Source organism: Talpa occidentalis, unplaced genomic scaffold, assembly GCF_014898055.3.
Source record: "Talpa occidentalis isolate TD23 unplaced genomic scaffold, MPIMG_talOcc4v2.1 talOcc4.17, whole genome shotgun sequence".
In the NCBI taxonomy this organism is placed as follows: domain Eukaryota; kingdom Metazoa; phylum Chordata; class Mammalia; order Eulipotyphla; family Talpidae; genus Talpa; species Talpa occidentalis.
In genome coordinates, this window is record NW_023601754.1 from 4714885 (window position 1) to 4727596 (window position 12712).

The 12712-nt window shown below is 62.9% G+C and overlaps 1 protein-coding gene across 1 annotated transcript; it reads right to left on the reverse strand.

The window, feature by feature from the left end:
• Window positions 1-1101: 1101 nt before the first annotated feature.
• Window positions 1102-3756, reverse strand: IRX3 (iroquois homeobox 3). The gene is given in 6 exon segments (XM_037518092.2): window positions 1102-1516; window positions 1974-2040; window positions 2222-2503; window positions 2506-2694; window positions 2697-3312; window positions 3493-3756. Coding segments are annotated over 6 exon segments (1473 nt in total). The 3' UTR covers window positions 1102-1461.
• Window positions 3757-12712: the final 8956 nt, after the last annotated feature.

The window sequence follows — 12712 nt, forward strand, 5'->3', positions numbered from 1 at the left end:
CAGCACAGGCGCCAGTTCTGGGGCTGCCAGGGCAAGCTCCCCCCAACCCTCCCAGGCTGTGGGGCATCCAGGCTCCACTATGTGGGGCGCACACCCGCCGCGGACGCCTCCTGAATCGACTGACCGTGGAGAGAGAACGGGGCTCGCCCCCTGCGTCCCCCAAGGCCTCTCTGCCGGCTTCCCCTGCAACTTCTGCAAGTGCCCCTGGGCCAAGGCCGCGCGTCTGAAAGAGCAAAGAGAGGGCGCGCCGCGCGCCAGGCCGCGGAGACCGGCGCCGAGCGGCCCTTCTGTCCTGTAGAGGGAGCTCCAGCCCCAAATTTCCCGGGGCCCTCCCCCGGCCCGCGTCCCCCGTCTCGCCCGGATCCCCAATCCCCGCTGCGTGGGAGCCGGAGCCGAGACTCCCGGCGCCCCGACCCCCGAGCGCGCGGGGGAACCCACCGGGTCGCCAAGACGCGCAGAAGCCGCCAGGACCCGGCTCCCCCAGAATCTCAGCTCGGGCTGGGTAGTCACCCAAAGAGAAGAATTGCACCCCTGGATTCCCCGCTCCTCCATATCCCCCTCAGACCACCCCTCACTTTTGAAGTCTGAGGTACAGTGCGTTTGGGGGGGCCCTGGAAAGTGGATTTGCACAGTCCCCTGTGGAAGACAGAAGACCTCAATTGCTCATCCAAGAATGGGGGCTCGGTCCCCAACCTCATCCTGCGAGGGGCACTTCTTGAAGTCTTTCTGCTTTGTCCCCCCGAGGGAGCCCCCCAACCTCCCTTGCTAACCAAGGGGACCACCAGTTTGGGCTGCCAGCTCCTTGCGGAGCATCTACCCGGGTGGGTGTCCCGCCTGTCTCCTGCACTCTTTCTCTGGGGCACCCCAGGTTCTTCTCCAACCAGCTCTCTGGGGGACCCCAACCCCGCCACTTGCACGCCTGGTCCACCCCTGCGCCTCACCCCTCTCTAGGCCTGTCAGGGGCTCCGCGCCACCCTTCAGACTTGGGGGAGCAACGAGGTGGGAAAACAAAATGAAGCAAAACAAACAAAAAAACCCCAACAAAACAAACCCCCAAAAAACCGGGGAACTGACCCAGGGGGGGCAGACAGGCGGGTTATAGTCAAAGTGGCAACAGCTCATTTATTTAGCCAAAAATAGATACTTTCTTGTACAATTTGGTTCACACATATGTACATTTTTCTGTATATACAAAAAAAGTCAGACGCGCTTATTCTCACTGAAACTCCACCCCCCGAAATCAACCGGACGGACAAACCAACCTCACAGACTCAGCTAATGTGGGGTACAGAAGCGACTTGGGGAGGCTCGAGGGGGACTTTTTTCTTTTGCTTTCTTTTTTTGTTGGGTTTTCTTTTTGGGGGATTCATACACGGACATGCTCACGAGTCAGAACTATACAGAGCGATTTTTTTTTGTACAATTATTACAACAATTAAAATTAAAAAAAAATTCAGAGAACTAGGACGAGGAGAGAGCCGACAAGACCAGGGCGGCGTCCAGGTGGTTCTGGGGCCTGGAAGAGAGAGGCAGGAGGGTCACAGACTGGGTGCGCGCTGGGCCCGGCGCCGCCCCGGCGAGGGCTTAGGAGCTGCGGCCGGGCGCAGAGGCCCGCGCCAGAGGCCTCTCCAAGCACCACTACGTCCAGCCGAGGGTGCTGGTCTCCGGGGTTAATCATAAGCGGGGCGGGAGGCGTCTGGACCCGAGGTCCGGGCTTGGGAGCGGGTGGGTGGCACAGGGCGCGCGGCGCCGGGGACCTGCGGGGCGCCGGCTCCCCCAGAGCGCACCCGGGGCCTGCAGCCGGGGCCGAGCCTGCGCGGGCGCCTCGGGGCCCGTGGGGACGGCGGAGCCGCGGGTCGGCCCCCCCAGAACAGCGCACCCCAGCCACTTTCCCGGGTGCACACGCCCGCGCGGCTTCCAGGGCTTTCTTCCGCCGCCTGCCTGCCCCCCGCGCCCCCCTCCGCGCCGCTTACCGCCTGGGCACGGGCTGGAAAGCCGTCTTGAGCAACTTTTTCTCCACCTCCAAGGCACTACAGCGATCTAAGCGAAGCGGGGGGAGAGAAAGGGGGGGCTTTAGAGCGCCGCGCTCCCGCGCGCAGGACTGGGGGCGCAGGCGCCAGCGGCCCGCGCGCCCACCGCCCCCTCCCCGGGCCCTGCCCGCCTCCGCCTGCCCGGGGCGCCCCGGAGCCCCCCCCCGTGCGCCCCCGCCGTCAGCAGTCACCTGTTCCGCCCTCGGGCTCCGCGGGCCGCGCGAAGGCGGCGGCCGCCGGGTGGCCCGCGGCTCCGGGCAGCCCCAGCAGGTGCGGCGGGGCCGAGCCCAGCAGGGACAGCGGGTGCGCGCGCGGGCCGGGCGCGGGGCCGGGGAACGGCCTGTTGGTCCAAGCCGGGAACTTGCCCAGCGGCGCCGAGACGAGTCTGTGCGCCGCGGCCGCGGCGGCGGGGGACAGCTGCAGGGCCGGGGGCGCGCCGGCCGCGCCTGGGGGGGAGCCCCCCGCGCCCGGGGCGAGCGGCGCGGGTTGTCGGGGCTCGTGGCCGTCTCCGCCAGGGACCAGATCTTGGGCTTCTGCAGCGCGGCGGCCGCGGGCGCCGGCGCGGGCGCGCAGGGGTCCAGGCCGGCGGGGGAGCGCGGCGCGCCGGGCACGACGGGCGGCGGCGCGGGGGCCAGGCCGAGCGCGGGCGGCGGCCGCTCCTCGGGCCCTCGGAGCTGTCCTCCGAGTCGCTGTTCTTGGAGTCCGAGCCGGGCCCCAGGCCCAGGCCGCCGTCCCTGCGCGCCGCCCCGGCCAGGGCGAGCTCGGGCGCGGCCGCGCCGTCCAGGTTCTCCAGGTCGATCTCCTCGTCCTCGTCGTCCGCCAGGCCCTCGGCGCCCGGCTCGTCCTCCTCGCCCGCCAGCTCCTCCTCCAGCTCCAGCTCGCGCTTGGCCTCCTCGTCGTCGTCGTCCTCGTCGTCCTCGCGCTCGCTCCCGTACGCGTTGCCCTCCTCGTCCGTGCGGCTGCGGGGCGCCCACGTCATCTTGTTCTCCTTCTTGAGGCGCCGGCGCGCGTTGGCGAACCAGGTGGACACCTGGGTGAGGGTCATCTTGGTGATGATGGCCAGCATGATCTTCTCGCCCTTGGTGGGGTAGGGGTTCTTGCGGTGCTCGTTGAGCCAGGCCTTGAGCGTGCTGGTGCTCTCGCGCGTGGCGTTCTTGGGACGGGACGGGTCCCCGAACTGGTACTGGCCGTACGGGTAGAAGGCGGGGTGCGGGTGCGGGAAGGCGGCGGCCGCCGCGGGGTGCTGCACCCCCGGGCTGTCCTTCAGCTCATACTGCGCGCCCTGTACGCACATGGAGAGAGAAGGGGCGCGCGCGGGGAGCGCGGGGGGCGCGGGGTGAGCCCTCGTCGTCGCCGCCGCCGGCCCCGGGCCCGGGCCCTGCCGGGCCGCTCCCCGGCGCGCGCGCGCGTCCTCCGGCGGCGCCCCGGCTGGCTGCACCCCCTCCGGGTCCCCGGGACTTACCAGCTGCGGGAAGATGGGCAGCTCGGCGGCGTAGGGCAGGAAGGCGCCGTAGCTCTGGGCGGCCGCAGCCGCGGCCGCGGCCGCGGCGTAGGGCGCCCCGTACACGGACGAGAGCACATTGGACAGGGACCCCGAGGCGGCCAGCTCCGAGGCGCCGCTCCCCGGGCCGCCCCGGGCCCCCGCGCCGCCGCCGCCCGCGGCCCCCGCGCGCTCGGGTGGGTAGAGCGGGCGGATGTACTGGTAGCCGAGCTGGGGGAAGGACATGGTGGCCCGCGGGGCTCCGCCGCCGGAGAGGGGCCCGGCCCCGGGGCCGCCCTGCTCAGCGCCGCCCGCGGGCTCCGGCGCGCATCGGGGGCTGGGCCGGGCTGGGCCGGGCTGGGGCTGCGCTGCTCCCGCGCTGCGCTCGCTGCGCCCGGCGTCCGCCTATTGATCTGCTCGGCCGCCGCGGCGGAGGCGCGCAGCCAGGTCAGGTCCGAACAGATTGGCGGAGAGTCCCGGGGCGCCCGGCCCTGATTGACATTTCCACGGGCCCGCAGGCCCCTCCTCTCGCGCCGCGCTCCCTCCTCTCCGCAGTCCGAGCCGCTCTGCCCGCGCCCGGCTCCGCGCTGCCCTCCTCGCGCCCGCAGAGCCGCGCCGCGCCCCGCCGCCCCCGCGCGCGCCCGCCCCCCCGCGCGCCCCCCGCGCCCCCAGGCTCGCGGCCGCCCCCCGGGCCCCGCCGCGACCCGGCCCCCCGGGAAAGTCTCCGCGCGGCCCGCGCCCCTCCGGCCCCGTCCCTCGCCGGCTCCGCGCCGCCCGCCTCGCTCCCGCGCCGGCCCCGGCTCCGGCGGCCGAAAGTTGTGGGCGCGGGCGCCGCGCGCGCGGGGGGCGTGTGTCCGTGTCTGCGTCTGTGTCTGTGGGTCCGTCCCCGCCCTAGCCCCCGCCCCCGCCCGTCCCCAAATCTCGGGTCTGACGTCGCGCCCTCTTATTCGACTTTTCCTGGCAGCTCCTTCCCGAGTCGCCAATCGCCGGAGCGCCTGGCGGGCGAGGCCGCCCACCCCCGCGAGGCCGCGCGCCAGGCGGGGCGGGGCGGGGCGGGGCGGGGGCCCCTCGCGCGGGCCCTGCCCCCTCCGTGCGCGCCGGGCGGGGGAGCGAGCGGCGCGGGGATGGGGGTGAGGGCCGGGTCAGCGCGCCCCTCCCGGCTCCCCACCCTGGGGTGCCTCTCCCGCGCCCCAGGACGGGGCCCGCGTCGGGACCAGACCTCGGTCCCCGGCAGGCACCGAGGGCTACTCCCGCGGGTGCCCCTCTCCGCTGGCCCCGCGGGTCCCGGCCTCCCTGCGGCCTGGGAGGGGGCTGGGGGCGTGCGCCAGGGGCGAGGGGTGCGCCCCAGTTCTGTCTCAAGGGCCGCTTCCACTACCGGGGGTTGGGGGTGCGACGAGGCACCCCCCCACCTCACCCAAGAGGACCAGACCCTGAAATTCGTGCGGGAGCGAATCTCGCATTAGAAATGGCGGGTTCGGGCGGGAGGGGGACGTGCCGGGGGTAGGGGGCGCGCTGAAGAATGTCTGTCCCGGGGGCCTAGGGGGTGACCACCGGGGAGTGGAGCCCGCCGGCGCCCCGAAGGTGGAGTGGGGTGGGGGAGGAGCGGGGAGCCGGGCGGCAGAAGCTCCGGGAACTTTCGGAGAGCTCTTCCAGAAGTTTCTGTGTTGGCATTTTGAGTCTGCAGAGCTCGGTTCACCACCCCGGCCCCGCTCCAGGGTCTGGGCACAACCTGGATCCTCCTATGTCTCAGGTGGGGTGAGAGGCCAGACCTTTAGTTCTCCGGGGAGCTGGTCCCTAAATCAAACCTGGAATCCCAGGAACCAGGGCCGACCCACCTCCCCGGATCCGGGCGCGCGGCCCCGGCGGGACCGAGGTTCCCGGAATCGCGGCGGCTCGGGGCGCAGCGCTCCAGGCCGCGCGGGCTGCGGGCGCACGGGCCGGGCTGCGGCGGGCGCGCCGGGGCGGCACGAGGGCGGCGACTGGGTGCGAAGTTGCAGCCCCGGCCGGGGGCGGACCCCGGCCGCCGCGCGCCGATGGATGGAGGAATCGACCCCGGATTCCACCAGAGCCGAGGGACTGGCGCGTCTCGGCCCGGCCGTCTCCGCTCCCTGCAGCTCTGGGGATCCGGGTTCGGGGAAGACAGGCCCTTCCGTTCCCCCGGGCACCCAGCGCTCACCCAACCCCCCGCCCCAACTTCTGTGCCTGCCTGGGTTTGGCGGTGCCAGTAGGTGTGAACCCCGAGAAAACTGGGGGCCAGACCAGGGGACGTCTGGGCGTCCGGCCTTCTCCAATGGGGCCAGGCCGCCTGCCTTGGCCGCGCCCCACCTGCTTCTGCCCGGTGCTCGGCGTGGGCCTTGGCTGGAGACTCCCCCAAGGAGCCATCTGGGGAGGCGCTGGCTTTGAACTGATTTCCCGGCGCCTGATTTCGTTTCCAACTAAACCTCCAAGGAGTGGCATGGGGGCGTCCTGCGCTCACCTTCCCGAGAAAAATCTCTGGGTTACAAAATTGAGGGGAACATTGTTTCTCAGGGGCCTCGCCTCGGTGCCAGGTCTCGATGGCACCTCGATGGCCCTGGACTCCTGGAGTTTGCACGCAGCAGCGTTGCCCCCAGACCAGGGCGGAGCTAAGAGCGCGATTCCGAGGTGGGGGAGCCCGGACTGCGCTGGGAGTGCCCGGATGAAGCGCCCGCTGTTTAATTCCGCTCTCCCAGAAGGAAAAGCGAAAACAATGAGCCGGGGAGATGCTGCTTCCGCAGGAGCCAGCTGTCCACCTCGCTGCGCTCGGCTGCGGGAGGCGGCCGGGGAGGCCAGGGAAGGGCGCAGGGTGTTCTCAGGGAACCCGCCAAACCACCTTAGGGTACCCATGGCCCAGAGGGTGAACCCCAGCCCCAGATGCGGACCTAAGAACTTCGATGAATTAGATCCTTGCAGGCACCCCGGGGTCCGAGCAAAAGCGGCCGCCCCACTGCCCTCGAGTCCAGTGGGGTGCAGCCCTGACCTGGCCGGGCGGTCCGCGTGCCACGTCGGGACTCAGCACCAGGCGGGGAGCGAGCTCCGACGTGGAGCTGGATCCCTAACTGGAACCCGGCCCGGAACTGAACTCTCGGATCCGAGGGCCGCCGAACATTTTCCAAGAGGTTTTTTAATCCAAGAGAGTGGGCCAGAGTGACTCCCTGGCACAGGGAGAAAAAGCAGGTGCACGGGAGGTTGCTTTGGCTAAGGCCGGTGCGCAAGAGCGCACCGCGTGCGCAAGCTTCCCGGCCATCTCGCCTTCTTCCAACTGTCCCGGGGCGCACAGCGCCTCGAAGGTCCGCCGCGGAGATGCTCTCGAGGCGGCCCAGCCCCGGGACGGAGTACGGAGACGGGTCCGCAGCCCACGCTGGGTGTAGACAGCAGCGCTGCCCAGACGCTCACGCGGCGCTCTGGCCCGACGTGCGCCCAGGCCGCGGCCCGGGAAGCGGCCCTGGAGCCGCGGGGTCCCCCTCCTGGCCCAGCCCCAGGGCGAGCGCACCTCCCGGTCGAGGGGTACCTCTCCCTCCCTCGCGCCCCCGGCCGAGGCCCACCTTCTCGCCTTCCCTGCAGGCCGGGCGTCCCGACTGCCGCGCGGCCGCTCTCCCTCGGCTTCCTGCAGACGCCGGCGCGCTCCCTCCGCTCCCTCCCCCCGCGCTCGGGTTACAGGTTAATGAAATGCTCGTTTTCCTCAGTCATTTGTTTTGTTTTCCTGCAAAGTTCTGATAAGTAGCTAACCAACGAAGCTTGTAATTACAATCTTACAGAAACCGGGCCGATCTGTATATAAATCTCACCATCCAATTACAAGATGTAATAATTTTGCACTCAAGCTGGTAATGAGGTCTAATACTCGTGCATGCGATAATCCCCTCTGGATGCTGGCTTGATCAGATGTTGGCTTTGTAATTAGACGGGCAGAAAATCATTATTTCATGTTCAAATAGAAAATGAGGTTGGTGGGAAGTTAATTTCTCTCCGCTCTGTGAAGCGTAGACAAGAATTTAATGATTTAATTACAGTTGTAAGCCCTTTCCATGAGACTTAAATTGAGCTGAGAATATTTTTTTCCTTCTCTCTCTCTCTCTCTCTCTCTCTCTCTCTCTCTCTCTCTCTCTCTCTCTCTCTCTCTCTCTCTCTCCAAAATTAGCAGCCGCGTGGACGCGGAGCGCGTGGCCTAGCGTGGCGCACGGAGGGGTTACCTGGCCTAGAACCCGGCCAGAGTTTCCCAGGAGGCGCGGGCTGGCGGCCTCGGGAGCCGCCGCGGAACCGGCAGCCGCAGGGCACCAGCCGCCAGGATCTGCGAGCCCCCCCTGGGCGCAGAGAAGCGACGGGAAACTTTGGGGGGAAACTTTGCCAACTCTGCGCACAGCCAGGGAGAGGCCTTCGGAGTGTCTTGGCCAAGCCAAGCGCTCGCTGCAGGCGGGAGGGGCCCCTAAGCGGGCTCAGGCGCCCCAGTGCGGGCCCCGGGCACCCCCGGAGGGCCCTCGAGCTGCGGGCTGACCCCCTTCCCTGCATCTGCACCACGTAGCCTGCACCCGGCTTCAGGACCCAACGAGGGAGCCACAGACCTCAGTGGCTGAGTCTAAGCGCCGCCCGGACCCTGCCTGCGTCCTCCAGCCGCTGAGCCCACGGTTCCTCCACCAGCTCCGGCATTTCACTCCCTCCCGGCCCCTCCGTCTGCCTCTGGCACTTTCTCCACGTTTGGTTTCTGGGTCCTTCCTTTCCCCTCTGTTCCCTCTGCGCCCACAGTGGTTGTCCGCGCCCACCCCTGCTTCTTACTTTTCTTTCCTCGGTTTTGCTCCCTAATTTCCCCCTCGTTTTATCTTTTTTCTCTCCCCAACTCTGCCACCGCGTCTCTCCGCCCGTCCTTGTTTCTCAGATTTTCTTTCTTCCCTCTCTTTTGTCCTAACCCTCTCCAGCTTCCCTCTTGGATGTCTCCGCCCGGCCTGCGGGTTCTCCTCTCGCGGGTTTCCTCTCTGCTCCTCTTCCTCGCCAGGATCTGTCCCCTCCCTGCCGACCCCTCCTCATCCATCTTGGGAGATGAATATGTGGCCTTATTGGATGCCTGGCCGAGCCTGGCGGTGGGGCCCGGCGGCGAGCGCATTTTCTTCATGCATATTGAGGAGATGGTAATGAGGGTGTTTGCATTGTTGCATGGAAATGTCGCGTTTCCGCTGCAGTTTGGAGTGGGCAAGGGTGGCTGTGGCCCAAGAGAGTCGGCAGTGGGCACCAGCCTTGTGGCCGCCCCGGGCCCTCCCCGGGATCAGAGGTCTGAAGGGCCCAGGGCAGAGGGTGACGGTGCCCGGTGTCCGGCAGGCCACTGCCTCCTCGAGCATTTCCACAAAGGCAGCTGGCATTGCCCTCTATAAGGCCTTGCTATTAGGGACACCTCCCCAGGGACCCCCGGCCTCCCAGCCTCACTTGCTCAAGCCGTGCCTTAGAGCCCTCAGTTCCTGAGCATCAGAGCCCCCTCCCCTGGTGCTCCAGTCCCGTGGTGTGGCGTGACCCTGGACGGTCAGTGCCCGACAATGTCCTTGAAAGAATAAATTGTTTGCTATTCCAAGTTTGGATCAGAGGAGCAAACTTAACTCCACTGTGTACCCTGCTTCTGGCTCTGCCCCGTTTATTTTGCAGGGGCATTGGCTTTCCCTAGGCCGGGGCTTTCGTGCCCAGGCTCAGCCAGACAGAGCCTTCCAGGACAGAATCATTCCGGGGAGGATTATCTCTCCCCAGGAAGACTCCGGAAGCTCTCAAAGAGGTTGGGATGTCAGGAACTTCAGGAAGGGCCCAGACTCTGAGCTGAGCTCGGAGGGAGCCTATTCCTTGCTAGAAAGCCACAGCCCTGAGTCCAAGAAGCCCTGGGCCTTAGACATTTGCCCCCGAGTCTCTGTTAGCTTCCAGCGCCACACTTGGGGAGTGCAGAGCTTTTGGTCCCAAAGCAAAAAAAAAAGTCAAGATCTGGTCTTGTCTGCAATTGTGTGGCGGCGTTCCCCCAACTCCAAGCCTTCTGCCACCCCCTCTGCTACCATTTACTTAGCATGTTTCCCCTTAAATGAACAAGCACTAATTTTGGAAAGAAACCTTGCTGTTACTACTGTAAATTGCAAAGTTACTATTGCTCCCCATAAAAGGAAATTGTAAAAGATAAACACAACCGAAGCCAAGCCACGTTAATACATCTTAGTCACTTTGCTGAGCCAAGGAGTTGAGCGACTTCTCGAGGCCTTTGCGTGTGTGGAGATTAGCAAGTGTCGGGAGCGTTAATTACTAACTCTTGGAAGAAATGAGAGACCGAGAAATCAGCGGGAGAACCCCTGTTTCTCCCGATGTAAATGAATTCCCTATCAAAAGCCTGCTGAGGACCCCACACTGGTTTAAGGTTTGCCACTGTCATTTTTTGTTGAGTGCTAAAAAAAATATATGATTAAAAGTAACAGGTCGAGTTTTTATTATTTGCCACATGAATCATTGTGTCAAGCAATTTCAAACAGTATTGCATTTAGTTCTGGAGGTTCACAAGGGTGGCCAGGTATGGTTGTGCAGGTTGCTGACTGAACAAGGATGCTCGAGCTCAGGGGCTACGAGGGTGTCAAGTCCAGCCCTTCTGTGCTCATCAAGCTATGTGCCTCGGCTTAGGGCTGCCCTGGAGGGAAAGTGGCTTTTTCTAACTTGCACCTATGAGGTACCCCTTAGCTTGCAGCTGGGGAAACTGATACTTAGAGAAGTTGGTCGAGCCCAATCTGGCTCCCCATCTAGCATTTTTATCTATGACCCTCCCATGGAGGCAGCTCGGGGTCTTGGTGATCTGGGGAGGTGGTGCTGGGAGTTTGGGAGGCAGAGATCTGAAAGCACATTCCTGGTTTGAATGAAAGAAAAGGGCAACCAGACTACTCAGCTTCCCCTTCCCCTTAATCCTGGGCAAACACACGGCTGAGGTGGAGGCTCCCTCCACCAGGGGAGGGGCCGGGTTGACATTTAAGCTCCATGATCCTGCTAGGGGTTGGGAAGCAGAGAATGTGTTCTAGTTCGCTGAGGCCTAGCCATGGGTGTTTGGGCCTGTTCCTGGCCTTTTTTGACTCGGTCTTCCTCCATGAGCTTGTAAACGAGCTCTGTTTTGTTCCATTCACACTGTTTGGAAATTTCAGATTCTTTACGACAGACTGAGTAATTGCGTGGCCCGGTTATGAATCAGGGATTACCTCTGTCTATGGGTATTTAAAAACATTCTTCTTCATTTGGCTTTCACAGTATTTAGAGAATTGGACTGCTCACCCACGTTTGCTAATGAGGTGATTTGATTAAAAGTCCAGACCTCAGAGTTTGTTGGAAAAACTGGAAGGCTAAGAAATCCAAGCCTCTCCGAGCACAGCCCAGCCCATGGCTGCTGCTTCCTTTACCTGGACACAGTCCCAGTGACCCTGGCCCCACCTGGCCCACTTCCTCAGTCACCTGCAGGCAGCTGAGTGTTAACGCTGCTTTGCACCCTCCGTTGCACGAATGGACACCGTTGTGAGTAGACGCTGCTTCCCACGGTGAGGAAGGTGTCCCGAGCGTGACCTGGGCAGGGTCGACAAGTGCCTCTGGTTTCCCCATCACTTCCCTGGGTGGCAGAGCAGCCGCTTGTCCATGGTGGGGTAACGTTGAGGGCAGGGTTCTGGGAATCAGGGCGATGGCAAGCTCTGAGAGGTTGCCGAGAAGGCCCAGCTGGGCCCATTTTGAACCTTCCCGAAAAAGAATTAAAGGTTGCTCTCCATGGAATCATTAGGGGGACGTCCCCGCTCTGCCTTCTGCCTCCTCAGCACATCAGTCCTTTTTGATGCCTGCGCGCCACCTTAAAAATCCAGCCAGCCAGTCTGCTTCTTCCTTCCGTTACTGCCTCTCTCCCTTTCTCCTTGCAACAAATATTTATTGAGTGTCTTCTAAGTGCCAGGAACTGTCTCAGTGTTGCGGCAGAACAGTGAGCTACACAGACTAGGGCACTGTTCTCCCGATGCACTTTTAGAGAGGCGGGCAGTCGCCTGCCAAACACGGACACCAGAGCAGGGCAAGGGATGGTGTTAAGTTCTGCAAAACAGCACAAAGGATACTGCAGTCAGTACCTGCTTGGATCGAGTCTTGCCCAAATTCATGTCCTTGCTGGGACCTCAGAGTATGATCTTATTTGCATCTGTCACTGCAGATGTAATTGACCATGAAACTCACACTGGAGTTTTCTCTCCTATGGAGAGTGGGTGGGTCCTCAGCCCAGTACCACGAGCGTTCGTCCCAGAAGACACAGAGATGCAGAGAGAAGAGACACTGCAGGGGCAGAGGATGCCTCTATCACCAGGGAGCACCAGGGATTGCAGACAACCCCCCAAGGCTAGAAAGAGGCAGGAAAGGACTAGAACCTTCAGAGGAAGCGTGGTCCTGTCAATACCTTGATTCCGACATCTACTCTTCCGGGAGCACGGGAGGATGCGGTTCTGTTATTTTAAGCCACCTCGTCTGTGCTGATTTGTTACAGCAACGCTAGGATGAGAGCTGCTACTTCATTTCAAACAGTCAAAAGCTTGTGAGGGGGTGATTTTTAACTGAGGTGAAACCAGTTATGAAAAATTTGGGAGACAGGGGCCTCCCTGGTGGTGCAAAGGGTTGAGTCTGAGCACTATGAAGCTATCTGCAGCCACTGCAGCACGAGTTCGATCCCCAGCCGGGGAGCTACCCACATGGCGCAGCAGACCTCTCCTGTCTCGCCCGCTGCTCCCCTCAGCAGTGTATTTCAGTAGATCTACCTGTTCTGCTCCCCACTCTGACTCTGGTGAGTCCTCTCCCTCCCTGCCACCACACCTCTGGCCTATACCCCAGTTCTTGTATGCATAAATAAATGAAATATATATATATATATATATATATATATATATATAAATCTGGGAGATATATTTTAAAGCAACTCTGTAAATACAGGGGCCATGAGCCACAGGTGACAATGACACCTGGAATGAGGCTGGCACCTCAATTTCAGCCTTGAGATATGCAGAAAGTGTAAGATACATACCCGATTTCATAACTTACTATGAAAAAAAAATATGAAATATCTCATTATTTGTATGACAGGTAGGTATGGTCAATGATAATATTTTTAATATATTAAAAATCTGTTGTGAATATTAAAAATATTAAAATATTATTATATTATTATTAAAATATT